General features: G+C 52.2%; 1 protein-coding gene and 2 long non-coding RNA genes across 7 annotated transcripts in view; 2 read left to right on the forward strand and 1 right to left on the reverse strand.

Annotated features, from left to right (window-relative positions):
- On the reverse strand, positions 1 to 26,538 carry PKM (pyruvate kinase M1/2). 5 transcript variants are annotated; one of them, XM_038580890.1, is made up of 12 exons: positions 24,633 to 24,768; positions 18,457 to 18,573; positions 15,887 to 16,053; positions 15,018 to 15,109; positions 10,066 to 10,197; positions 9,424 to 9,610; positions 8,625 to 8,895; positions 6,826 to 6,976; positions 6,448 to 6,600; positions 3,790 to 3,956; positions 1,360 to 1,541; positions 1 to 706 (listed from the first exon to the last, which is right to left on the reverse strand). In XM_038580890.1, exons 1-12 carry the CDS (start codon positions 24,680 to 24,682, stop codon positions 600 to 602), a joined length of 1,776 nt encoding a protein of 591 aa, XP_038436818.1. In that variant the 5' UTR covers positions 24,683 to 24,768; the 3' UTR covers positions 1 to 599. The 5 variants fall into 5 exon arrangements, with proteins under 5 accessions (XP_038436818.1, XP_038436817.1, XP_038436821.1 ...); XM_038580889.1 differs by lacking the exon at positions 3,790 to 3,956 and adding an exon at positions 3,225 to 3,391 and having other exon boundaries at positions 24,633 to 24,767; XM_038580891.1 differs by lacking the exons at positions 18,457 to 18,573; positions 24,633 to 24,768 and adding an exon at positions 26,439 to 26,538 and having other exon boundaries at positions 345 to 706.
- LOC119866934 lies at positions 584 to 11,208 on the forward strand. The gene is made up of 2 exons (XR_005381848.1): positions 584 to 2,577; positions 2,680 to 11,208. It is a non-coding gene; the product is annotated as an uncharacterized LOC119866934 (long non-coding RNA).
- Positions 24,850 to 27,754, forward strand: part of LOC111093326 — a 14,243-nt gene continuing 11,338 nt past the window's right edge. The window contains exon 1 of the long non-coding RNA XR_005381847.1: positions 24,850 to 25,130. This is a non-coding gene — a long non-coding RNA (uncharacterized LOC111093326). The remainder of the gene's footprint in view (positions 25,131 to 27,754) is intronic.

A 27,754-nucleotide genomic window follows, 5' to 3' on the forward strand; every position in this document is an offset into this window, starting at 1 on the left:
TGGGTGCTTCAATTGTTGTTTATTGACACACAGGTAGGCTCTATAGCAACAGGCCTGGAGGCAGCTGCAGGAGTGGGGGAAATGGAGGGTGGAGTGTTTGCCTGCAGCTGAGCCTAGGAACAGAAGGGCAGGTGGGAGTGGGGGAGACAGGGGGGTGGAGAAGCGAGTAAGGGCCTGAGCCAGTGTAACTGGAACCACTGCCCTGGGCTGCGATTCTTGCGGTGGTCTCTAGACCCAGCCAGGCCAGGGTTGGGAGTTCTCTGCGTATCCATTTTCTATAGGAACCGAATGGAGTACACAGAGGAGGAGAAGCAGGAGCTGTTGCCCTCCGTGTTAAAGCTCTGGGGCTTCCAGTCCTGCACCCTTCCCTCGTCCGTTGCTGCGGTGAGGTCACCTGATGTGCAGCCCAGCTCTGGGCCACCTGCACTGAACAGGGTCCTAAAAAAGTCATGTTTTACAGAGGCATTCATCTTCCCTGGCATCCCAGCCCACCAGTGCCACATGACAACCCCCGAGTGAGCACTACAAGCATTGCTGGCCTAATGGATGGGTTGGGGAAGGGGGTGGGACAGGGGCTGGAGGAGGGACTCTGGGGCCCGTCACGGCACAGGCACCACACGCATGGTATTGGTGAAGCCGGAGCCAGGGCGCCACCCGGTCAGCACAATGACCACATCTCCCTTCTTGAAGAAGCCTCGGGCCTTGCCTGAAAGAAGAGAAGAAAGGTCGGTGAGAAAAAGCAAGCCAGGCAGGAGAGCACCTGTCTGACCCGCCCGCCGAGGTAGCCAGACTGGGTGACCCTTACTGCCTCCCACCACAAGGTGGCGCAAGCCGCCCAGCCCAGGGACCAGGGAGGCCCCGACTCTTCCTCATCAATTGAAATGGCAGCTGCCGGGGACCTTTGGACATCATTTTATACTCTAGAGGGTGGAGTAGTCCCTCTCATGCACGGACATCCTACTTTTATTAGGGACAAAGGCCATGAGTACGTGATCTGTGTGTAGGACACCCCATGATGTAACGCTCTAATCTTTTCTTAACCCTCAACAAGGAGCAGATGCCCAAGAAGGGACATTCCTGACTATCCAGGATCCTTTGCTTTGGGCCCCGGATGGGAAGACAGAGAAGTGGGCAGCTCAGCCCCAGAACTCCAAGGCTCCTCCTCCCTCCTGGGCTTAGCCCAGAACTTCAGGGAATGGGAAGGAGGAGTCAGAGAACGTTCCCTGGGAAGACAGCTAGGACTCTTGCACACTCCAAGGTCAGCATGTTCCCCTTTCTCTAGGATCCCAGGGAGATCAGTGCCCAAGCACCGTCCCCACCCCTCCAGGCAGGTGCTAGCCCTTGCTCCCAGCCACGCACCAACATTCATGGCCAAGTTCACCCGGAGGTCCACGTCCTCAGCCCAGGCCTCCTGCACTGGGTCCTTACACACCACAGGGAAGATGCCGCGGTACAGGTGGGCCTGGCGAGCAGTCTGGTGGTTCCGGGTCACAGCGATGATGGGGGCGCGGGGGCGGTATCTAGCCACCTGGTGAGCGGACCTGCGACAGGATGACGGCCAAGCAGAAGAGACCATTAAACAGTGTTCCAGAGCCTCCCAGAGCCCCCCACAGGGCCTTCAGCAACAACTCAGCCTCTAATCCAACTCATTCTGCCAGCATCAGACTCTGGCCACTTTAGCATCTGCTCCCCGTGCCAGGGCTGCCCCTCGTCCTCCACCTTCCGAGGAACAGAATCCGACTCTTCTTCCTATGCTATCTGTCCACTTGGCTTTTTACCCCCCTCCCCACAGCCCAGGGCCCCAGGATCACACCGACCCGGCGCGGTCAGTCTCACCCACTCACCCCACACGACTCAGTTGGCAGAAGCCCCTCCTCTGAACTTTCCCATCCTGGCACAGATACAGCCCTGCCCAACCTCACCAGCACCCATTCCTCCTGCTGCCAGCAGCAGCTACAAGCCAAGCAGCATGTGAATAGCACCTGACTCTTGGCATCTGCAAAGAACAGCAGCAGAGCTCACCAGCCCCCCAGGGAACCTACAAAGCCAGCCCTCTACTGCTGTGCCCTCTCCCCCAGCCTACATGGCCCCCAAGTCCCTAAAACAGTCCTAGCAACCCAGCTCTAGAGCCAAACCTGGGTATTACCCAGGAGGCTAGACCAGGAGATGGGAAGGTTAATGTGGGAGGCTCTGTCTGTGCAGAGTCCCCTGGAGGGTAGAGGGCCCCTCTGGGCCCCAGTGCCACATGCTTCCTTGAACATTGTACACTTGTGGCTGTAGACCGGTCTCAGGAGCTGGGGAGGGGCTTGCTTGCAGGAGGCACTGGGCGTCGGAAGGCAAGCCCTAAGGACACCGACAGGTGTCAGGGAAACTTAAGCCATGTCACAGCAGAGGCTGCCCTGCTAAAGGCCTGGCCCCCATACAAGGCTTCAGAGGGAAGCAAGTGCTGAAGTCGGGACTGGTTAGAGTGAAATCCCAGAAGACTGGAGCTAAAAATAGCCAAAGAGCAAAGGCTGGACCTTTCCACAAAGGTCAACCCTGATGGTTGGAGCTGTTTATCCGGAGCCCTCTGCTGAGGTAATCTGCACAGATCTCATGTCCCGGTTCTACACGCAACCCCACCTGCCGCACCTCCATGCTCGGGGACCACCAGCCTGACCCCATCCCTTCCCCTTCCAGGAATTCCTGTGGCCCTGCAGGCAGGGATGAGGAGCACACTCCCAGACTGGGGCAATGACAGAGGCTGACTCCATGTCCAGATGAGGAGGAGATCCCAAGCCAAGGCCAATCAGCAGCCTCAGCTCGGCGGCCCGACACTAGGGTGCCAGCAAGATGACGTGGTGACCTTTCCTAGGCCTGAATCTGCTTGCCTTTGGGGCTCAAAGACAGACAGAGACAGGTGCACCAACCCAACAGCACGTCAGTGAACAGCACTAATCTCCCAAACTGAACTTTTAAAGGGCATGTAGTGGCTGGAATGAACAAAACTGGTCATCAATTACTTTCTTAAAAGATGAACTTTCACATACTCAAGTGAGCATGTGCAGTCTGTCGTTCGGCAACGAAGTCTCTAGTCTAACCTCGGGTCCTCAGGCCCAGGTGGCAGGCAGAGGGGCTTACCTGGGCTCAGGGCCATCTGAGCCCCGATCAACGCACGGCTCTCGGGACGCCCAGGGAAGGTGCCCCGAGCAGGGCGTGCCCTGGGAGCCGCTGCCACCTCCTACCTGCCAGACTTGGTGAGCACGATTATGGCCCCGCTGCAACACTTGAAGGAGGCCTCCACGGCGCCCACGGCGGCGGCTTCTGTGGGGTCGCTGGTAATGGGCGCCAGGCGGCGGAGTTCCTCAAATAATTGCAAGTGGTAGATGGCGGCCTCTGCCTCACGGGCAATCTAGGGGAGCAACATCCGTCCAGAGGGACAGGAGGGGGACAGGACTGTCAGAGCGGTGTCGCACGGGAGACGGAGGGGAAGAGGCTCACAGACAGCTGGTGAGGGACGTGTCCCCGGACAGGAGGCCAAGAGGCGGCGGACAACTGGAGCCGCGGACCCGCGCAAGACCAAGGTTCATGGGAACTGGCCCATCACCAGGTGCCTGTGGCAGCCACTGTGCCTACCGAGCCGGAGGCCCTTGCGGTCCTGCCCTGCCCTGACTCCCTGGCTGGCTTCCTGCAGACGAGGAGAGGACTGGAGCCGGGCCCCAGCTGCAGGGCTGCGCCCCAGCCGTCTTCTAGATCAGCTGGAGCAAGAGGCTGGTTATCCTACGGAGTTACCTGCCCTTGGGGCCCTACCTGCCAGACTCCGTCAGAACTATCAAAGCTGCTGCTAAACACTTATAAGAAGCCTCCACGCTGCCCATGGCCATGGCTTCCATGAGGTCTGTGGAGTGGCTTGAGCCTCGCACAAGTTCTTCAAACAGCTTGCGGTGGAACATGGCTGCCTCAGCCTCACGAGCTATCTGTAAGGTTTGGAGGGGGGAGGAGAAGCAAGAAGAGGGAAGGAGGAGGGAGAAAAACGAGAGACAACACATGGAAAGACAGAATGGGGAATTAATCAGAGGAAGGTAACCTTAGGTTAATTGGCTAAATCTGTCCTTCATGCAGATGCGAAGAGGCAGCATGATGAAAGCCCAACTGCTCAGGGATGGCTGGAGAATTTCCAGCATCAACTGCTGCTGTTTCCTCTCCAAAAGAGGAAAAATGGGGTTTTCCATTCTGGAAGGATTTTCTGATTGGGGGTGGGGGGGTAGAGGGAGACAAGATGGCGGCAGGCACCGGCGCCTTGGCATAGGAACATGCCCAGGCTGGGCCCACGCCGCTCCCTGGCAGGACCTGACCATGCTGCCTCAAGACACAGCTTACAGGAAGGAACAGGCCCTCCCTCCTCACATGGCTGTCTGGTTACCACGGGGCGTCTTGCCTGGCTTCCATGCACACATGGAGCACTTGCTTGGCCTCCGCATGCGGCTGCTAGGAGCCTTTCCGATGGCCTGCCATGGAAACGCGCGGAGCAGCGCTGGAAAGCTGGGGTCAGATGAAGCCAAAGCCACACAGCTTAACCGAGGTCCAAGCACAAAGGTGGGGAGATGGCAAACTTGCGAGGGGCACACTCAACAGCCATGTGAAGGGACAGAAGCCTGTGGAAGCACACGGGTGAGTTTAACAGAGACGCTTGATTACAACATTAAGGATTATCACAGTCATGAGAAAGCCGTTCCGTTATAGTCACAGACTACCTGCTCGGATAACATCAGGAAGTAGAAAGAAAATTTAAGCTTCGGAAGATTGGAATCTTAGAGAATGACGGGTGCGAGAAAAATCAGAACGTTCCATTAATTTGACGGTAAAGGCAGGTACAGGATTCACTAGGTTAAAGGTTTTCTTTCTTCTCTAAGAACGGAGTGCATGCAACCCAAAGGACAGGAGACCGAGCAGGAAACGGGACGTACCTGAGACGGCCTAGCCCTGAGTTATGGGTGGTTAATTGCCTCATTTACACAACACACGAGAGAAAGCAGTGAACGGTTAAGAGAAGCTCGGCGTTAACTGGGACTTGAGGAGAGGCCACCTCACCTACACCTCATCACTTATCTTCTGAGCAGTGCCATCCAAGCCCTGGGGTTCTCTCTAAGGTGTGTCTGTCTGTCCAGAGGAGAAACTGGTTATGGAAAAATAGCTGGAATTCAGAGGCCAGAGGGAGAGTCTTAATCTCTGAGCCCAGTACAGGCCCCTGATGGAGACGTGGCCTTATCGCCTGCTAGACAGAACACTACATACAGGACAACACTGGCCCTGCAGCCAGCAGTTCTGGGTTCAAACTAAGGCTTTATCATCACGTAATCCTCATCCGTAAATTGGGGTGACATCTATCACACAGGGGATATACGAAGATTACATCAATCTACACAGGCTAATAACTGGACACACAAAAAGTGAACGAGGAAAGGAAGAGACTTTGTGTATGGGGGGTTACATCTGGGAGAGTTCGGGGGAGGCGGCATCACGCAAAGGGTCCCTCTGCTGATGGGAAAAGGAATAGGTCAAGGAAAAACCACTTCAGGATCAGAGGCAAGTTTGCAGAGCTCCACACATGTTAAGTGCTGACACTGGACTACTGTTAAGAAAGTGAATGTGCAGGCCTCTGCCTCCCAGGCCTCAGAAGCCCTAGTAAGTGAACCCTGGGTGAAGTCTTCCGTGTGTCTAGAGCAGGACCAGACAGGGCCAAGGAACTGAGAAGGAGCCAGGCAGGGGCACATGGCCAAGCCCAAGAGCGTCAGAGCTAGCTAGCTGCCGGGGTGGGAAAAAGCTGCCTCCAGGACTCTTCCGGAGGCTCTCCCTCCACGCCCCAGCAGGTTCAGTCGCCTTCCACCTGCCTCTACTTGTGGACTTGCTGCCAGTCACTAAACCCCACCGTTCAGCAGCTCAGCGAAGCAGGCCCCGCTGCAGGCGCCATGCAAGGCCAGCTCGGTCCCCTCACACACACGACAGCCTCCAGTGCAGGCCCGGGGCCCCTGGGGGCGGGGTGAGACACCTGATGTGGCCAGGTGGGGATGCAAATGGAAGCCAGACAGGCTGGCAGGGAGCAGGAGCCCACGGCCTCTTCTGGGTCCTCTGGGCTGTCCAGAGGAAGAGGGACAAGTACCTCAGTACTTGAATCATGGGACAGATTCACAACCTCGAGGCCAGAAGTGAACCGTGTAGGCTGATGAAGGAGGATGCCTCCAGGACAGGAGGAGACAGGAGATGGAGCGTGGACAGTGAAGACAGAAGAGAACGAAAACCAAGACACCCCCTCCTCCCCAGCACACACCTCCGCAGTCTTGCTGTGACTTATTAGAGGATCATAAAAGGCTGTGGGCACAGAAGCCTGAAAGGTGTTGCCTCGTACCAGAGCCTGCTTCCACCCAGCCCGAGCCTACAGACATCGGCGGGGAGGCCCGAGGAACTCACCAGGTGCTGCATGCGAACAGCCTCCAGGGGGTAATCCCCTTTGGCGGTCTCTCCAGACAGCATGATGCAGTCAGCTCCATCCAGCACTGCATTGGCCACATCACTGCCCTCAGCCCGGGTGGGACGAGGCTTCTTGATCATGCTCTCCAGCATCTGCGCGGGGACAGAGCATTAGTGAGATGTGGCCTGGGCGGTCTCCAGAAAAGAAGGACTACAGGCTGATTCCCTGGATCCTGTGTTCGTGCACAGAGTAAGGCTTTGTGTGCATGCACGAGGGGAAGGGAGGGTGCACGTGTGTTTGAGAGGCGTGGGGCAGGGTCCTGGGAAGAGACCAAGCAGCACCCGCCTGTGAGTGTGTGTGTGGGGAGAGGCACATGCCTGTGTCGCACAGATGACAGGCTTGCCCGCTCGGTTGCACCGCCCAATCATCATCTTCTGAGCAAGGAAGACCTTCTCTGCAGGAATCTCAATGCCTAGATCACCTCGAGCCACCATGATGCCATCGCTGGCTTCCAGGATCTCATCAAACCTGACAAAGAGGGCAGGGAGAGAGAGGTTCTATGGAACAAGGCCGCAAGTGCAGTGACGCACAGAGGTTCTCCTGGACTCTGACTCAGCAGCCCTTCACCAGGACAGCCGTCCAGGACCTCGCCGTGGGCACAAAGGGGATGGGGTGTTCCAGCTACCTGGTCTCCCAAGGTGGGCTAACAGTACTGCTTGCTGGGCTGCTTTAGCACTCGTATGGAGGTTCCACGAAGGGGTAAGGGAAAAGACAAGGTTTCCTCCGAAGCCCCCTGGGTTTGTTTCCTCTCCCCCTGCAGGTCATGAGGCCCCGCCTAAGGCACCTCTCTACCACCCCCACTGCCGCCAGCACTTCCAAGGTTAGCTGACTGCTCCTGACACAAAGGTCTGTGGCCTTCCAGCCAAGGACACCTGAGGGCTGTTCCTTGAGGGGGGCCCCTCCAACCTGCTGAAGGCATGAGGACATGTGGCTTTGCCTGGCCTATGGCCAAGGACAGCTAGCACCCATGGTTTATCAGGACAGCAGAAGGTAGACTCCATATTGCCTGGTACAAAGGCCACCCGCACAAAGCTAAGGATGGCAAGATCAAACAGCAGGTAGGGCTGCCCCTCTGCCCTCTCCAAGCACAGGCCTAATCCACCCAAGTAGGTCTGGGGTTTTAGTTCTGGTGACTTATGTTCCTAGCAGGGAGCTGCAGAGGAACAGATGTCACCAAGCTGGCCATACTCTTTTAGCTCTACTTGGGGATACTGGGGAGGAGGTGAAGTACAGCTAGGACCACATGCTTTCCTCCAGGAAGCTGGGAACATGCCAGAACCGGCCCAGTCAGCAGGCCAACTGCCTTTTAAGTGAAGACAAGGACACCATGAGCTTCCACCTATCTCCCAAGTGAGGGGCCAAACAAGAGCACCTTCCTAACAGCCTGCCATCTTCTTCCTTCCACTGGGAAAAATGGGGTGGAGGTGTAGGATGGGGGGAAACGTCCTCTTATTCCAGCAAACACAGGTAGCGCTCATCAGGAGGACAGCATGAGGGCCCCTGTGAGCAGTGACCCTCCCCATCCACTCCCAACACTGGGCCTGGGCCTACAGAACAATGTCAGTCACTTCTGGGGTGCATCGCCATGCCAATCACCTGGGAAGATATATATGATATATGTATTTTCTTAAAAATACCCATTCCTTGGGGCCCCTGGCTGGCCCACTTGAAAGAACATGTGACTCTTCATCTCAGGATTGTGGGTTCAAGCCCCACATCGGGTATAGAGATTACTTAAATAAAATTCAACAAAAAACTAAGTAAATAGGGGCACCTGCGTGGCTCAGTGGTTGAGCATCTGCCTTTGACTCAGGGCAAGATCCTGGAATCCCGGGATCAAGTCCCACATTGGGCTCCCTGCATGGAGCCTGCTTCTCCTTCTGCCTGTGTCTCTCATGAATAAATACATCAAATTAAAAAAAAAAAAAAAAAAACCTTATGTAAATAATTAAAAATGCCAATGCCTTCTCCTCCCCAGTGGGTCTAGCCTAAGCTTGGGAGTTTGCACTCTGATGGGTAGGTCGCCAGGTTTGGGACCTGGGTATCCACGGGATACAGTCTGCTTTCTGGAATGCCGGGCTGGGGCTGAGGGGCAGGGGGCGGTCAGGACACCCACCTCCGAACTCCCTCATGATTCTCAATTTTGCTGATTATCTTGATGTTCTTCCCTTTCTCTCCCAGGACCTTCCTGACCTCATGGACATCAGCCGCCTTGCGGATGAAAGACGCAAACACCATATCTACGTCCTGCTCCACCCCGAATTTCAGATCCTGGATGTCCTTCTCTGACACAGCAGGCAGGTCCACAGCAGCCCCGGGGAGGTTCACACCCTTCTTGCTCCCCAAGGAGCCACCGTTCTCCACCTCCGTCACCAGGAAGTCAGCACCTGTGCGAAATGGGGATGGAGGGATGGAAGCACAATGTCCAACAGGAAGCAGGCTCTCCCCAGCAGGGTGAACTGGAAAGCAGCACATTGTGGGTGCTGGAGCCACTATGTCCAGAACTCAGATCCTAACTCACTAATCGTAAAGTCTGGGAAAGGTCAACTAACCTCTCTGTGCCTGTTTCCCCACCTGTCAGAGATCATAATACCCACTCATAAGGTTGTTATAAAACGTGAACAAATTACCATGTAAAATACTTGGGATAGTGCCTGACACGTATCACACTGAGCAATGGAAGGAAGAAAACCACAAAGACACAAACAGGATGGGGAAAAAGAAATCTTCTCCTATGCTCCCCAAGAAGGTGATTAAGTTGAGCCAAAGTCTGTTGTAAAGGACAAGGAATTACAGAAAGAAATCCTGAGAAAAACCAGCCTTAACCTTGCTGTCAGCCAAACTTCCCACTTTCCTTGGGTCAAAGGAAATTTAGGGCTGGTTCTAGACACCGAGACATTGCCTCCAGTACATACCTTTCTGCTTCACCTGCAGAGAAATAAGCCCATCGTCCACGTAGATCTTGCTGCCCACTTCCACCACCTTGCAGATGTTCTTGTAGTCCAGCCACAGGATGTTCTCGTCACATTTTTCCATGTAGGCATTGTCCAGGGTGATCTTGAGAGTGGCTCCTTTCTTCAGCTCTACCTCTGCAGTCCCGCTCTACAGACAAGAGAATAAGCCACGAGTCCAAACCACAGGAGCCGGGCCCGCTCCGAAGGAAAAGAAAAGCTCTTTCCTCCAGGGAACATGCTCCAATCCCAGCCATGAGGAACAATAAAGCTTCTGGCTTTGGAAATAAACAATCTTTTCTCAAGGAAGTGACCCAAGAAAGACTTACAACGTCCTACAACATCATCGTCTCGCTATGTAACGATAGAGGAAAAGCGACGGACAGACTTAGAAGGAGGTTCTCAGAGTAAAGTAAAAAAAAGATTCTTCTTTGTACCATTTTTTAGCAAAGTACACCAAATCAACTTTTTTAGCCATGATGAATAGAATTTCCAGATCTGCACTGTGAGGAACACGGCCTCCAACCGGGACACACGCCACCGAGGACGGCTCTCTAGGGCCCACTGCCTCCTGCACCTTCCCTCCCACTGGCCCCCGATACTCACGCCTTTGATGAGGCCAGTTCGGATCTCAGGGCCTTTGGTGTCCAGGGCCACAGCCACTGGCCGGTAGAGGATGGGGTCAGAAGCGAAGCTTTCTGTGGCTGCACGCACGTTCTTGATGGTCTCTGCGTGGTACTGGGGGAAGGAAGAGGACAGCTGTGCTCCCACCCAAGATCTGGAGCCGCGGCTGAAGCAGATCACTCCGCAAAGGCCTGTGATGTTCCAGACCTCTACCCTCCTGTGTCTGGCGTCAGGGTCATCCACTCACTGAGCACCCCCCACTTGCTCATTTCAATCGCCTCGTTGCCACCCACTCCTTCCGTGGCACTCATTCACTCGCTCACTCAAGGCCAAATCTTAGAAACCCGAGAATACGGCCACCAAAGCCTACTACAGGGATGATGTAAACACGTGTCAGCATGAAAGAAGTCTGTCTCCCTTACGCTCATGCTCCCTTGGCAAATAAAGCAGACCGCGGGAGAAAAAGACCTTGCACTAACGTGTGTGTGGGTGATACTGGCCGGGCAATCAGTGTCAGAGTCCGGTGGGAGAGTTGGCAGTTCTGAGCTTTTCCCCTATTGATTCCAACTACAATTCAAACTCCAGAGTTATTTACTTAAGCTTACAATAGCTCAAGCTAAATAAGCCATCGCCTAGGGGCCCGCAGACCTGGTTTTCGCAATCACTTTCTGGAGTGGTCTAGGGAACAGGAAAATGCGCCTCTCTCTGAACCACGTGCCCTGGCTTCCAGCCTTTTCCCCAGCCTTTTCCCTTTCCACTCGCCACGACTGACGACTAAAAAAGGGACTCAAAGCCAAGACGTCACCAAGTTCTTAGTGTAGCCACCAGGACGTTGCTGGTAACAGGGGCACCCAGTTCAGCACTTGACAGGCCTTGTCTGTCCTTCAGCCTGCCCGGGAGAGCAGCACCCATAAGGCAGCTGAGGGGGGAGCTGGAACCAGAGTCTCATCTCCAAGGACGGTGCTGCCTGAAGCTGTGTCTGAGAATCTTCAGCTTCTATTATAGTCTCTGATGAGGACCATGGCTTGTTCTCTGGGGGCAGATGTCCGTACTAGGAGTTATGAAAATATGTCTTTCTATTGCTAGCTTGTGAAACAGAATAAAAATATTCTGTATAGAACAGAATATAGAGGTAATTTATTTTAAAGGAGTAGGTGTTTCGTTGTTGTCAGATGCCTTTTCCTCAGAGCTGATGTGAAAAGTAAAAGAATCCACGAAGTCCTTAGAACAGAGGTGAGCACCTAGTTATCACCATCACCTCATGCTGGCCACTCTATTTCATCCCAGTGTGGACTTTATGTTCCTAGAATAAAATTTACATGGTCACGGGGGAAGAAATTCCTTTAACAGAGGAGTGGATGTGGACTGTTGAATTTTACCCTTGCTTTCTGCTTCTAAGTGAGAGACCGGCCCCAAGAGCTAACCTGTCTGGTTGCGGTACCGTCCTCATCTCACTTCACTATCAGGGTGTGTGTTGGCTTCAAAGAACATATTGGGAAGACTTCTAGGCTTGGAACAGCATGACAAAGTTCCTTTGAGGGGAGACAGAAGTAAGCCATCAAGTCCTCTTGACCTGGGATGGAGCTAGAGCCCACAGTCACCTTTTCGAGTTCTTTTTTTCTTTTTTTTTTTTTATTTATTCATGAGAGACACACAGAGAGAGAGAGAGAGAGAGGCAGAGACACAGGCAGAGGGAGAAGCAGGCTCCATGCAGGGAGCCCAACGTAGGACTCGATCCCGGGTCTCCAGGATCACACCCTGGGCTGAAGGCGGTGCCAAACCGCTGAGCCACCTGGGCTGCCCACCTTTCCGATTTCTTCAGGCTGTTAATCTACACTTTCTACCTCTTGGACTTACCTTTTCTTGGAGGATAGTCAACTTCATCTCAACTTACAGAAATTAGAGAAGTCTTTTTATGACTTTCAAACTCTCTCCTAATATATGGGAAATAGTCCCTTTTCATGGTCTTTTTATGCATCCTCATTCTTGACCAGACTTTCCAGAAGTTTGTTTCACAGGAAGTTATTTTCGGTTTGTCAAATTCATTTTGTTTTATCAAGTTATGCTTGAAGATCAGTGCTTTTCTTTTATCCCTTTTAGATTATTTGGCTCCTAGTATTTTAAGTATTTCATTAACTTTCATTAAGACTTTTGTTTTCCAAAAAGTACATTTAAGCCTGTAAGTTTTGTTTGTGGATGAAGTAGGGGAGTGACAGAGGGAAAGGGAGGATCCTAAGAAAACTCCATGCCCAGCACGGAGTCTGATGTGGGGCTTGATCTCACAACCCTGAGGTCATGACCTGAGCTGAAATCAAGAGTAAGATGATTAACCTACTGTGTGCCCATGCCCCTGAAAGTTTTCCGGAGACTGAAAATTTGCATAAAAAGATACCCCAGAAAATATGGTCTATATAATTTCCATTTTATGGAACTTGAGGGGTTTTGGTGGCCTAATAACTTACTTAATCATAAACATTCTAAATCAACACGTGTTTTTGTTCTTGGGGGGGCATAAAATCATCGGCTATGTATAAACAAATGAGATTATTAGGTCTTACATCATTCAGATCCTCTATACTGTCATCTTTTGGTGCATTTCTGGGAAGTGTACTGAGTCTTCCACTATGGCTGTGGTTTTGTTGGATGTTACCAAATGGTAAAGAGTTCCATCCATCAATACTGTCCCTGTGGAAGGTTCTAAATTTAGGCTGTTTAAAAGTCAGTGTCTCCGGACGCCTGGGTGGCTCAGCAGTTGAGCGTTTGCCTTTGGCTCAGGCCGTGATCTCAGAGTTCCGGGATCAAGTCTCGCACTGGGCTCCCTGCATGGAGCCTGCTCCTCCCTCTGCCTGTTTCTCTGCCTGTCAGTCTCTCTCATGAATAAATAAAATCTTAAAAAGAAAAAGGTCTGTGTCTCTGGGACCACACATTGAGTAAGAATACCTCTTGCACATATGAACTGCCCAAGGGGGTTAGGGACAGTGTGGCAGGCAAAGCTGTCAGAAAAGATCAGATGCAGACAGTAGACGTCCCTTCAGTGTGAGGGAGAGAAAACTATTTCAATGCTCTGTTTAGAAGAGTATTTAAAAATTGTCAAGAGCTGGGAAAGCAGATTGTAGCCACTAACCAAAGGTGGGTATTAAGTAAGAGCTCGGATATGCGGTCAAACTGCTTATGTGACATTATAGGATATCAGAACAATTTCAGAGGAGTTTTTAAACCCTTGATCCCAGAGACAACTTTATTCTAGTCAAAAACCTCAAACAACAGGAACTTGGGTGTTTTTTTTTTTTTTCCCCAAATCCCAATTCTAATCTGGGAATAAGTATTTAAGCAGAGATTATCTCCAAATGGCTCTTGTTTTAAAAAGTCCAAATCCCCAAGCCAGCCCCCCTGTCCAGCACGTGTAGCGGACACCACACAGCCTTGCCATTTTACTGGATGGGAGAGGCCATATCAAGCCTTGTTAAAGGTCAACTTCTTCACATCTATTTCTGCTGCTTCTGCTGCACCCAGCAGACCCTGGCATGGTCCGGCAGCAGGGATCAATGGTGAACTGATCCCCACTGATATCTTTAGCTCTCTCTCTGGGCTGAGCTAACCCTTGCAAGAATTCCTGGGGACTCTTGCCAAGGACCCCGACTTTGGAAAATTGCAGAATGTCACCACGGATGTGTCTTAACCTGCCTGAAGTGCCGGCTGAGCCCAGCTCCTCTGAACTCAGTCAGGCCCCCATGACATTTGGAGGCCAGCTGCCTGCCAGGCCATAGGCTGTTTATGAAACTGGGTTAGGGAACCCATGCTGGAGAGTCTCACGTTTCCAGAAGGAGAAGTTCACCTCTTGGGCTGTACTTCCTGAGGCTTTATTTTTAGTCTAAACAGCAGCTTCCAAATGCCAGAGGGCAACCCCTCACCACTTGTCCTTACAGGGCAGCTTTTTCTTTATTCTGAACAGAAAGTATCAGAAGTCGAGAGAAGGAACTAAGTCTGGCGCCTTCATTACTTCTTTATCGATACCACTTTGAAATCCCACAGCTTATGATGGAACCCGATGGGTTTTAAAAGGAATTGTCCCTCAGGGAACCTCCACTCCTCCCTCAAAATTAGTTTGGGAACAGGAGGGGGGATGGAGCATGTCCCAAGAGTTGCCACCTGGTCCCTGGGTCAAGTCTCTGTCCACAGGTCAAGTCAGCTCATACTCAGCCTCAGTACAGATCCTTTCCTACCAGGCTGCTGGGGAGTGTGCTGACTCTATTTTAACATGCTAGAACCCATGGGAAGAGAGAGGCTAGGAACAGTGTTGATGAAGTGGGGTACTGTATGCTGGATAGTGTGATTACATCGGACTCGGTCCTTAACTTGCAATGGTATAGAAACTCTTCTCTTGGACCTGCTCAGTTATCTTGGGTCTACATTCGGCCAGAAATCAATCTGCAGGGTGACTTTTTGGTTCATCACTGCAATATGAACAGCTATAGAAACCCAGGGGTAGGAGGTGTCAAGCACTGAGGCCATGCTACCTAACGGCTTACAGGGTTTTCCAGTAGAACCCTTCCACACTCTTTTTTTAAAGTTATTTTCCCAGCAAGCTCTACACTCAGTGTGGGCCCCAAATGTTCACCTCTGAGATCAAGAGTTGCACGCTCCTCTGCCTCAGCCAGCCAGGTGCCCCAAACCTTCCACACTTTAGTCAGTACACGAGTGTGAGAAAACCATGGCCAATAACCAAATAGGTCATCTTTGGGTAAGAAGACTTGGCCAACTGGGATGGCAGGAGATGGGGAAAGGATGATAGGATAGGCCAGTGAAGACACTCGTCCCGCTGGCTGTAAACCCCAGACTTCCTCTTGCCTAATTCACTATGACTAAATGAACCACACTGCCACCCAATTTCCTACAGGCTGCCCCTATGGCCAGGCTGTCCAGCTGAGGCTTACCTCGTGAGTTCCATGAGAGAAGTTCAGACGAGCCACATTCATTCCAGACTTAATCATCTCCTTCAACGTCTCCACCGATCGGGAAGCTGGTCCTAGTGGAGGGGGAAAAAAGTTTTAAAGCCAAAGTGTTAAATATTCAAAGGAGGAATAACACTTTCAAGTTTGAAGAACTCTTGATATCCTTTTCCCCTAAATTTTCCTCCCAGAAACAGCTCAAAATTCTTTCAAAAGCATATACATGACTAATATTATGCTTACCCACTTCCCTGAGCTAAGGGGATGCTTTTGCTATGCCCTTGAAATCCTACAGGCCCCCATCTAACTAAGAAGGCCTAAGTAAGACTTGGCCCTGAAGCCTAGCCAGATGTCCAACCACAGAATCTTGGTTGCACACAGCAAGTCAAAAAGATCTTCCCTAGGGATCCCCGGGTGGCTCAGTGGTTGAGCGTCGGCCTTAGGCTCAGGGCGTGATCCTGGGGTCCCAGGATTGAGTCCCACACTGGGCTCCCTGCATGGAGCCTGCTTCTCCCTCTGCCTGTGTCACTGCCTCCCTCTGTGTCTCTCATGAATAAATAAAATCTTAAAAAAGGATCTTCCCTAGATTTCTGAGATGCTCCTAAAAGATGTGCTATGGAACAACACACTGTCTATATTCTGCCTTTAGCAGCAAACACAGAGCACGCAAAATTCCTTATTGCAACTTCCTAGGACCGGAGTCCAGAGTTCCCAAAGAACCTGTATAGCATCTCGCTCAGCACCCAGGTTTGCTACATTTCTTTTGTCTTTTCAGGGAAGATCACGGTCATATGAAGCCCCTGTTTTTTTTTGGGGGGGGGGGGGGGGGCGCAGCGGGGGACACACCCACGCACCAATGGTACAGATGATGCCAGTGTTCCGGGCCGTGATGGGTGGGGAGTCGATGTCCAGGCGGCACATGTGTTCCAAGAACGTGTCAGCCATGGCCGCGTGCAGCTGCTGGGTCTGAATGAAGGCGGTCCCGACGTCACTATGGGGCTTTGACATGGCTGCTGAGGTCCTGGATCCAGGGGAATTGAAGAGAGAGTCATCAGTCTGAGAAGCCCAGGTGGTTAATAGATCTCTTAGCACAAGAGGCTGTTTCCTGCTTACACATTAACTCAATAGGCACACTCTGCACGAGCCACAGGGAGCCCCACCATGCTCTGGTGGCGTGGGCACTCCTCAAGTCGGGCAAAGGGTTCACGTGACCATGAGCAAGTGGAAAGGACCTCAAAGACCAATTTAAAACCTCGTCCCCAACACACGTGCTTCCCAAGCATCCGCTGTAAGCAGATCTCCCTTACAACGGGCTAGTATCCGCTTTGACAGCTTTCCTCGTCCTCCTCCAAACAACATCTCACAGGCATCGAAGGAAGCTACCTCCAAAGGAAGGCGTGACCAACCTTCCAGCGACAGAAAGCACTAACTGCTAGTTTAGTATCTTGGCAAATATAAATCTTTGTATGAAAAGCTATCTCAAGCTATAAACGTCCGCTATGGGGTGGGGCATCCATAGTGGTTTTTAATAATCCCCACCCAAACTCAAAGTGATTTTCCTGGTTGTAAAGACAATCATCATCCAGGCAGTCCTTTGACCTCTGGAATCCTAGATTTTCTCTAAGCCAGAGCAACATGTAAGTTCATTCCTTGGCTTGCTCTGGCAGGAGAGCCAATCCCAGTTCACTGACAGATAGTAAGAACCACTCCTTGGACAGGAAGCAGAGCTGACCCAAAATCCCGAGCGCACTTTCACCCCAGGAGTCTGCACCTGAAAACCACAGCTACTTGTGGTCAGCAGGACTTTAGGGACGTGCAAAGCAATTTGCATAAAACCAGATAACCCCAATGGCACTGGTCGGGTTCTAGACGTATTACACCTACTTTAACAGGACAGTTACACCTGAGGAAATCCATCCAGACTGCTGGCCAAACCCTCTCCCCCACCTGATTTTCTGATACACCATCCCGATTCCCTTTCTGACAAGCACACCGCAAAGACCACCTGTTACAGGTAATTAAACAGACCCGGTCACAATCCTGACAACTGTCCCGACCTTTGCTTCCTTCACTACTGACAGCTAAACTCACTCAGCCGGTTAGTTTGCTGATTATAGAGACCTAAGAAGCTTCCAGGCTGGTCTGAAGGACCATCAGGTAAGGATGTGAGTCAGAAGCTCGACCCTCCTCATCACAAGGCTGTCCCTTCTTCAAGTTCTTGGACCAAGGGTTACTCCTAACACCCTGGGAGCTTCAAGGCTTCAGCCCAGGCTCCTGAACAAGCCTCTCCTCAGGCCTGTCCCAGCTCCTCCTAACTCTCAGGGCTCTGAATCCAGGCACGCCATACATGCCACTTTTACTTCCTCCTCCCCCCGCCCTTGACTTTGGGGCCTCTCGGGGTAGCTTGCATCTCAGCCCATATCTGCTACCTTCACGAATTCTGATACACGCCCAAGAAGTTCCGTGACCAGTTGTGAGCAAAACTTGTCAGCTAGTGAAAACGGATGGCTACCCATGCTCAGCTACAGAGGCTGATACTTCAAAAATGGGGAAATAAGATGTTGGCTAACTATTCCACACGGCAAATGCACTGCTCCTTTCAACGTGTGTTTCGTAACTCCCTAATACACACCAGGCACCAAAACGAAAATGTTTGGAGGTCCTCTCCTCTGTGACCTACCTGTTCTCTGTTAGCACCTAGTACTGGGGAGTGTTCCAGTGTTTGCTGAACGACCTTTCCGTGTACCTCAAAGCTTCTTTGTCAAAACCAAAGTTATACCTCTCTTCCCTCCTTCCCCAAATCTGAAGAATTTATGAATTACTAGAGGGCCTGCCTCGGCAGCCAGGGTTTCTTTATTGGCACTCACGTGGAGTCAGGGCTCCTGTGCCTTCGGAGCACATGGCAGGGCTGAGGTAAGTCTGCCTGTTAAGAGAACATGACTGAAGAGATGGCACCAGGTGGCACACCCAGCCAACTGGAACACAAAGGCCTAGCTGTGGCCTCCAAGTGGAATCATCATCCAGTCTGAGGACTGTCATCATGAATAAAACAAGATCTCAAAAAGTGGATTGGAATAATTAACCTGCATCTTCTTAAAAATCACCAGCTGGAGCAGCCCTGATAGCCCAGCGGTTTGGCACCGCCTCCAGCCCAGGGCGTGATCCTGGAGACCCGGGATCGAGTCTCACATCGGGCTCCCTGCATGGAGCCTACTTCTCCCTCTGCCTGTGTCTCTGCCTCTCTCTCTCTGTCTGTGTCTGTCATGAATAAATAAAATTAAAAAAAAAAAAAAACTGACAAAAACCAAAAACAGAAACATAAAAAACACAAAAACATAGTCAGCTGTCTCTTCTCTAGACCCGAGACAAGAGTGTTTCCTTGCAAACAAAGACCTGGCCGGGGCCACAGGTTGTTGGGTCATACCTTGTGTTCTCGGGGCTTGGGCTTCCGGTGACATAATGTCCTTTTTGTGGCTCAGGGTGGCTCCTTGGCCCCACTTGCAAAGACCGCTCAGAGCTGAGTAAGGTTTGCTCTGCAGAGCTGTACAAGGATCAAGGTAGAAGCTGAGTGTAACTGAAGTTCTTTGGGGCAATGGAAATATGACCTTAGTAACTAGGTAACCAGATGGTAGCTGCTCCCGGAGACTCTGCTATGTTACAGAGAAAAACATAGATATGGGACTCCTGGGTGGCTCAGCGGTTAAGCGCCTGCGTTCAGCTCAGGGCATGATCCCAGGGGCCCGGGATCAAGTCCCACATCAGACTCCCTGCATGGAGCCTGCTTCTCCCTCTGCCTCTCTCTCTCTCTCGAATAAATAAATAAAATCTTAAAACACACACACACACACACACACGCGCACACACACACACAGATACCTCCAAGGAAATACCAAGAAAATGGTAACAGAAAATTTGCAGGTAAAGGAAATTCTTGCTAGCTCTATGATGCTTTATCTCCTCCTGAATACCCAGATTATTTTCGCTCTAAATTCCCTTTAAATATGTGGTTAATTAACATTTCACTATTCTATACAAGAACCTGGTCAATTCCCAGTTTTTGAGGGAGAAGGGCTACTAAACTAAACATGCATAATAGGCCTGGAAGTCTATTTACCCATAAAGTAATGGCAGGTCACCTAGGTGGTAGGATTACAGCAAAATGTTTTCTTCGCTTTACTAATAAATTTACTAATGGAAATATTTTTGTATTAAGAAAAATCACAAATGTACTTCTTCCAAAAATGATACATTTATAAGTTTCCTGGTAAAAATGTTGGAATCAAAACAAAAATGAAGCTTAACTTCTGGTTTCATTAATCAACCGCCTCTCTATGCACTTCAGGAATACTCTGCTTAAATGTGGCAGAGGCGAGATAACACGTCTCAGGCCCCAGATCACAAAAGCATTGCCAGACCATTCCACTGGCTTAAGAAGGCCAACTCTGATCCACTTAGAACCCCAAAGAAAGAAAAGGAAAAAAAAGGGATCCCTGGGTGGCGCAGTGGTTTGGCGCCTGCCTTTGGCCCAGGGCGCGATCCTGGAGACCCGGGATCGAATCCCACGTCAGGCTCCCGGTGCATGGAGCCTGCTTCTCCCTCTGCCTGTGTCTCTGCCTCTCTCTCTCTCTCTCTCTGTGACTATCATAAATAAATAAAAATTAAAAAAAAAAAAAAAAAAGAAAGAAAAGGAAAAAAAAAAAAAAGTTGACATAGACCACAGGACAATTCTATGCTCCAAGCCTGTTAGTTATGCATCCAAATCCAGCAAACTTCTTTGCCTGTTTAGTCTGTCCTCAAACTTCTCAGCATAATCTTTGTGACAAGGATATTCTGGTACAGAAGGGCTGTCTCCAAGGCCAGGAGATGCCATTAGCAAATACAATTATATTGCGCTCAAACAACAACCCTATTTTACCATCTCAATTTAAATCTGAGGTTTTGCAAGCTGATTTTCTGCTCACCCAGCCTATGAAATATAAAAAATAATAATAATAATGAACACTTATCTGGCATTTGAGTGGATTTCCACACCAGTAATCAGAAAAAAAGAAAAAAAAAAGAAAAAAAAGCTTGCTTGTCCAAACTCCTACAAGATCTCAAAGTGCCCTTAGACGCGTCTACCAAACCAGAGCACTCAGCTCCCAGCCTCTGAGCCCCCCTTGCTGGAAGTCAGGGCTCTGCTGCCTGCCTCTCAGGTCCTCCTGAGCACCAGTTTCCCGTCCTGCCAACCACCACTACCTCAAGTTCTTGCCAAAACCCCCCAGGACTCTCCCCTGGCCCCAGGGCAGCAGCCAAAGCCCTGGTTTCCCGCGGGCCTCTGCGAAGAGCTCCCTCCCTCATGCTGGCCGTCTGGACAGCGCCTGCCGGGACACGCAGCCAGCGGGTGCCCCGCTGACTCACTCTTGCACCCTCCTCCCGGGAGGCACAGACATGCAGAGCCAACCTCCAGCCTACAGTAGAAGCCCGGCGTATCCACTGATGGTGGCAAATGCCATGCCCAGGTACGGCAACCTTATTCTTGAGCCTGAGCCCCTGCAGTAACATCTTCCTCAGAGCCATTTCTCCTCTGTGAGAAAGGAGACACCGTGAGAAGCCCTACCAGGCCAAGGGGATGGGGTGGGCACGGTCACACCTGAGCTCCCCAGGTCCCCGGCCCACCTTTCCTTTCTCATCTTAAGCAGCTCCTGGTTCTCCAAAACTATAGTTTCCTTTGTGCCAGACACAGGTCTTCGGCCACGCTCCAGAAACCACAGTGGGAGGGAATCACATAAAAGATACGACGTGCCACTTCTTAGGGCCAGTACTGTTGGCAAGTTTGTGCCGGGAAAGATTCACGCTTCACTCCACTGATTCTTTCACAAAGGCCCAAATCATTCTGCCCTAGTAAACCAGCCTGGCCCGTGAGCTGTATGCACACAAGCCAATTTTTAACCAGCCAGGGCTCTCCGCACCAAGTTTCCTCTGACGCTGACCTCACCACACAGAGTAACCCAACGATGATGGCACCTGATGCCCACAACTGTGGTCCTTGCTCTGTCATCAATATGCTACCTACACCTCCAAGTCTCCAAGCTAGCATGATGAAGGCCTTTCAGGCCTCTAATCTTCAGAACAGACAAGGCGTTCGGGCCAGTGTGCTCTCTAGAGAGTTCCTAGATGATGGAGCAATAGAATTCCCAATTCCCAAGACTGACCCCAATCTGACAACACGATCAAAACAGGTGCCAGGCCACCCACAGAACCTAGTAAGGTCTGCACCGAATGACTGTTTGCCCTGATAAACAGTTAGAGTAATGATATTGTGCATTTATATATGGAGCGAGATACGGAGGAGGGAGCTGAGGTTCCAACCCTCAGCATGCTCCCTAGCAGACAGCAAAGTCTAGCTCACCTGCTTACATGAAACAAAATGAGCCCACTTGCAGGTTCAAGTAAAATTCCCTTGCTTTTATTTATTCAGGGACGTGGCTTTACAAGCAGGAGTCTCAAGTCATATTTCAAAGTGGGATTAGGGCACAAAAGTAGATACAACACGGGCCCAGCCTCCAAAGAACCACTCCACTCCAGAGCAGGAAGTCCCAAGTCAGAGAAACCTCAGATGTCCTTGTTTGACCACAGAAGCTCAAAGCAGAGAAGTGGTTTCAGCCTGAAGAAGGAAGTTTGGAGGAAACTGTTGTTGTCCTGTGTTACCACGCCTCCTTACTAGGCCTAATATAGTGAGGCAGTGTTTTAGGGCATGATATGCATAGTTTGGAAGTAGCAAGGGACCTGGGACTCTAGGTTAGGGCCCTTCAAAGTCCGATACACAACCAGGATGGGTGACAGCCTCCGCAAAGTGAGGTGTTCTAGCTCAGCATTTAAAGGAGGGGTTGTCCTGCACCATAGCTGGAGGGAGAGAAGGGGAGGATGAAAGGAGGAAGGGCAGTCCCAGCTCTCCAAGAACACTGACCTAGTTAGTACAACTGGTCTTCCTAAAGTGACTTTCACAGATCTGCTTCTATTTTGCTTTATTTTTAATTGAAGAAAAAAAAAAAGGAATATTAACATCCGTATTTCTACCGCCCAGAACTGACTACTAACATTTAGCCAGAATTCCTGTAGACTTTTTTTTCTTAACCATTACAATTTTGTAGTTTATTTTCCCTCCGTCCCCAGGGCCCTCCAACCTTTCGACGAACTTTGACACCCAGCCACTGTCAGGAATTTTGTATCCTTCTAATCCATTTAAGCATCTATATCTATACTGATCCCTATGACACCGTTTTTCTAAAATGCCCTCAGTACAATACTGTACAAATAAACATCTTGCTTTTTTTCAGCACATGTAAGATCTATCCTGCGGGTACACAGATCTAGTTAATTCATACGAACGACTATGCCGATCCGCTGCACGACTACATCGGTTATTTACGCATTCCCTTACTGGTTGGCAACCCAATCAATTTTCCCCCTATTATTCAATGCAATCAACAATTCTCCTGGTACACGGCTCTATGTGCAAGTGTGAGCTTCTATATATATCCAGAAATGAAATTCCTAAGTCACAGGGTATGTTTATTTTCTATTTTGCTAAATATTGCTGAAGGGCCCTAACGAGGTTATATCCATTTACAACCATCCAGCAATGTGAGTTCTTGCCCTCTAACACTTCTGCCAGCATTCAATATTGTCAGAGCTTTAAAATGTAGACCCTCTGGATAGGGGACATTAACCTGTTTTCTAATGTCATAACAAAAGAGAGATACCAGTTATCAAAAGCCTCTACTTCCCTACCTCTAACGAGATTAAAACTCCCAGGGCTCCTTCAAGTTGCCCGTGGTTTTGTCTCCTATACCGTGACTGATTCACTGACCGGGTTAATTCTTTTGCCCTCGTCGCTGGAAACACGGAAGACACTAATTACCTGAAGTTAAAGAAGTACTAGCTGTAGGTCGACTTCAAAGGCTCGGAAGGAATGGGCGCCTTTCCAGAGACCTTTTCGAACTATATCAGCTAAGCTGGCACTGTCACAGCTTGGCTTGGCATCTCCCCCACCACGGCCCCTGCCTAACTTCCAAACATAGCTTGCTGGCGTCAGGGAAGAGAGGCTTAGAGCTCCCCAGAAGCTTTGCTATGGACAGAAGTGGGGGAGGTAAGTCTCAGAGGCCGCCGGAGGTACTGCAGCCCGGCTGGCCCTCCTTCCTACAGGCCCTCCTTCCTACGTGCAGAACTGCACAGACCGCTGCAGGGGCGGGCGCCACACCACTCGGTGGCTCTGCCAACACCCCCTCCCCTGAGCTGAGCAGTCACACCGGGAGGCTGAGAGAGAGGCCCACCAGATGTTGCACACCCCCATCCACTAGCCACCCTGGCTCACCTTCCCCCAAACAGCTTCCTTAACAAAGCCCCAAACAAGCAGACTATTCATTGGTCTAGTCTGAGACGGGCTCGTGGTGAAAAACCCAAGTTCCCAGAGCATGCTCGCATTAAGAACGCTCTTCCTTTAGCTCTAGTCCTAGCTGGACCAGAACTGAGGTTTAAAGTGATGACTCACAGTCCTGGAGGACTTTTAAAAAATGTTTCTTTTTTAAAGTAATCTCTGTACCCAACATGAGGCTGAAACTCCCGACCCCAAGATCAAGAGTCGCCCTTTCTACTGGCTGAGCCAGCCAGGCTCCCCTCCTACAGCATCTCCCACCGAGTAAACCACTTCTACATTTCCCAACGTCCTCAACAAGGCTGCAAGAGAACTTTGCTCAAACGGGCGACTCATCCTTGTGGGGTACCACCTAACTGAGATTTGACTGTAGACGTTTGGAATGATTCAGAAATAAAATGTCAAATGAGTCATTTTCTCCTACCTTGAGCTCAGTCTTAGCTCTTGGCCAAAATAACACATCCTGACATGCCTTCATACAAGCTGAAGCAACATAAATTAGAACCAGGGTAGTGTGAGTTGATAATGCAAGAGTTGGGTTTTTCCTAGCTCACAGTCATTTCCTCATTTCTTCCACTGCCTCAACATTAAGAAACACACAGCTTTAAGAAATAAAATGGCTTTTCCCGTGACACCCCCCACCCCATTAATGTCACAACATCCAAGGCACAGAAGCAACTTGTACAAGGTCCTAGTTCTGTCTGGAGTCCCCCCTACCAAATTGGCCAGGTCACTGGCAAATTATTAGACACCCAAAAATGCTTTCTGTTAAACTATGAATTCAACATCAAAATTATTTACTCCTAACGCAGTGCTTAGAATGAGAGCAGCTAAACTAAGACTGGAAGAGACTAATGTCCATCTATTTTGACTCAAGTCAGAGGTGAGTTCAAGGACATTCTTTCAGTCATCATTATTCATAACCATAACAGGCCCCCCTCCCACAAAGGACTGCCGTGTCCCCTGGGGAAGTCTCAGGAATGCAGGTGCATAGACTACGTTACTTGGGCACAGGCCTGTGTCACGCTGCACCTAAGCTCTTAGGGGAGTACAGAGAGCAGGGACAACCTGGACAACCACTTTTCACTTAACTGGGGAAAATGCGTGTTTCACTATTTGACTCACTAAATGAAGAGAAGGGACTTTTTAAACCTGTGAAGACCACAATGCAGTTTCCCACTCACCCAACAAAGAGAATTCTCTCAAAAGCAGAGAGGTTGAAAGGTTGAGTCATCTTCCCCCAGAGGCCTCCCCACTCATCCACAAACCTGGTGATGGGCTACATACCCTTCCCCTCAGGACAGCCCCACTGCATTTCCCAACAGCATCTTCAGGCATCAAGAGATTAAATTATTTGCTCACAATGCCTCAGAGCAGGAGTCCTGACCTAGGATATCCTCTGTACCCCAGGGAGTGGCCGCACCCTCAGTACTACCAACAGGAGGCCACACTGTCCTTGCCTCCTATCCCAACCTCACGCTGACCACTTGGCTGAGCAAATTCTAGAACACCACCCGGAGCAGGTGGGGACAGCGGGGGAAGAGTGCAGCGTGGGGGCTGCAGGTCTGTTTCTAGTCCTACAGCCCAACACCAACTGCCAGAATTCCGACCCTCCTGGCCTTCCTTTGTCTACTAACCTCAGGAGACCAAAGAGCCCCGGTAGCCGAATGGGGAGCTGCAAGGTAACCTTTATTAGTTACTTTGTAATCACTGCACCAGGATCCCTTAGGGGATTGGTTTCCAGGAGATGTCTAGTATTTAGAAACCCTGACTTAGGAGTTAATCCCAAGATTAACTAGGAGTATGTGTTTGGGGATGGCAAGGAGAAGATGAGCCCTTGTGCTGAAGCAGTTTATGTAATTGTGCTCAGGGACCGAGGAACACATCCGGAGTCATTTCTTCTGGACATTTCCTCACTAGACAGGAGACACTGCGCCCAGTGTGAATAGTAACCCGTCCTTCAACAGTCAGGAGCGAAGAGGTTACTGTTACACACGGGGACCCCCTGCACCATTGCTGTATGCTAATGAGCCAAATTCGATTCTAAAAGCCTGTTAACTTCTCTGTGCATCGTGCCCGGACCTTCATCAGCTCGGACTCACGTGCACGGGAGAGGATCCGCGCCTTGGGTTTGAAGAACACGGATAAAAAGCGGAGGAACGCAACGCCGTTCCCCTGGGCTCTTCAATGACCTTCACAGCGGAAGGTCCTTCCCGGCTTCGAACCCAGAGCGCGCGGCCCCCGCCCAGGGCTCCGGCGCCGCAGCCCGTCCCGCGGCGCCCTGATCCTCCCGAGCCCCCCGCCCCAGAGCAGCACCGGCTGCACCCAGTGGAGGCGGACCGTGGCGCCAAGCGCTCCCCGTGCTTCCCCTGCGCCCCTAACCCGCTCCCACCCGCTCCCTCGGTGCCCCGAGGCGGAGGCTGCGCAGGTCCCCGGGCGGGGAGGGCGGGGAGGGGGCCCCGGGCTGCGCCCCCGACGGGCCCCTGCGCCTCCGCGGGCACCGGGGGGCGGGGCGGGGGGCGCCGGCGGACGAGCCCAGCCCCGAGGGGAGGGGCGAGGCCGCGGGCGCGGCGAATCAGGGCGCGGAGGACAGGGATGCGGAGGAGCGGACGTGACCGGGCGGGGGAGGGGGAGGGGCGGCCCCAGCGCGGTGGGGGAGGGGCGGGGGCGCGGGAGGAGCACGCGGCGCGGGGAGGCGCCGGGGCAGCATCGCGAGGAGGGGGCCCCGGGCGGGGGCGAGCGGGGCTCGGAGGGCAGGAGGGAGCCCGGGGAGGAGGGTTTGCCGCAAGGAAGGCGGTGATGCGAGCGGATCCAGGCGGCGGCGGCGAGGCCAGAAGGGAGCGCGCCCCGGGGCGGGGGAGGCCGGCGCGGGAGGACGCGGGGGCTCTGAAGGGCAGGGCAGGGCAGGGCGAGGCGCCAGCCCACCCCGCCCCCGAGCAGGATGCCCGGGAGCCCGGGGGGACGCCCGGCGCGGCCGCGGCCCCGCTCACCTCCGGCGCGGTCCGGCTCGAGCTGCGCTGCGGTGCGGGCGGTGCAGGCGGTGCGGGCGGTGCAGGGGCTGCGGACGCTGGCGACGCGGCGCTGCTGTGCGGGGGGCGGCCCCGGGGCCCCGAGGTTATCCCGCCGCGGCCGCCGCAATCCCTCCGCCGTCCCGCCCTGCGCCCAATCCCGGCTCCCGGCTGGCCGGGCCCCGCCCCCTGCGTCCTCGCCGGGCCGCTCGTCGTCGGGAGGAAGCGCGGCGGGCCGGGCGCGGCGTCACGGTGCCCTCCGGGGGACTACATGCCGCGCGGAAGGACACGGCACTCGGAGGCCGCGCCCGCCGCCCGCCGCCCGCCAATGGGGAAGTGGCGAGCGGCAGGCCCCGCCCCCGGCCCCGCCCCCGGCCCTCCCGAGCCCCGCCCCCAGCCCGAGCCCCCGAGCCCCCAGCCCGCGGGGGCACCGCCGCGGCGCGCGGCTCGAGCGCTCGCCCGGGAAGCCCGGGAGCCGAGGTGGGGGCCGGAGGTCGCCGGCGGAAGAGCTCGGGGAGAGCTCGGGAGGGCGGAGAGGGCCTGCCGCGGGGGGCGAGGCCACAAGGGAGGACCGGTCGGGGCTGCGGCCCCGCGGAGCGCGCCCGAGACGATGGAAAGCGAATGGAAGGTGCTCGTAGTAGTGCACGGCTGACCCATCAGGAGCGAGATGTGGAACGTTACGGCAGATAGTCTGCAGGAATCAGCCCTTTTGTTTTCAATCTCATGGTTTTCGATCAATATCGTTGGAGCTTTTCTATTTTTCTCCAAGGTATTTTCCGATTTCCCCGGTGATTGGTAAACAGCCAGGGATGTCAGCAGTTATCAAGGATACGGCAGCTAACTCCTGCCTCTTGAGAACAACAATGTCGCCTCGTTAAAAATCATGACTGCTCTCTTAGGGTCTTGTCCTTTCTTGGAAGATGATACCAATTTGTGGGACCTGCTCGAGCAGGCACTTGGCTTGCAGCTGAATCACAGGCCTTTCATTCTGCTTCTCTGTTAGTTCAGAAGTTCAGATAAGCCAGGAACAGAAAGGGACAGCCTAAAAGTAAGTTTGTTTGTGATAGAATCCTTCAGTTTTCTTCTGGAAGCCTTTTCTGGTCCCCTTGGTTGTAGATAGGACGTTGGTTGGCCCTGAGCTAAAGATGAAGGAAAAATACTGGCAGGTGGGGGTGTCAGTCATCTGGCCAGTGCTGGACAACATTGCATTTTAAAGTTCTAAGTCTGGACATAGTCCCAAGATTGAAATGCACACGCATTAAACTGGAGAGTCATAAAAAATGTCATCCATGAAACTC

Source organism: Canis lupus, chromosome 30 (assembly GCF_011100685.1).
Source record: "Canis lupus familiaris isolate Mischka breed German Shepherd chromosome 30, alternate assembly UU_Cfam_GSD_1.0, whole genome shotgun sequence".
NCBI lineage: Eukaryota > Metazoa > Chordata > Mammalia > Carnivora > Canidae > Canis > Canis lupus.

What these genes read in the sequence shown, in the direction of transcription:
- PKM (XM_038580890.1), bottom strand. Translation starts at nt 24,682, where the DNA reads ATGACTCAACCTTTCAACCTCTCTGCTTTTGAGAGAATTCTCTTTGTT. An exon ending in CCAAGCCCCGAGAACACAAG is followed by an intron (nt 16,054 to 18,456) that starts GTATGACCCAAC and finishes CCCTGGATCCAG; the next exon opens with GACCTCAGCAGCCATGTCAA. An exon ending in AATCATGAGGGAGTTCGGAG is followed by an intron (nt 6,977 to 8,624) that starts GTGGGTGTCCTG and finishes CCTCTTTGTCAG; the next exon opens with GTTTGATGAGATCCTGGAAG.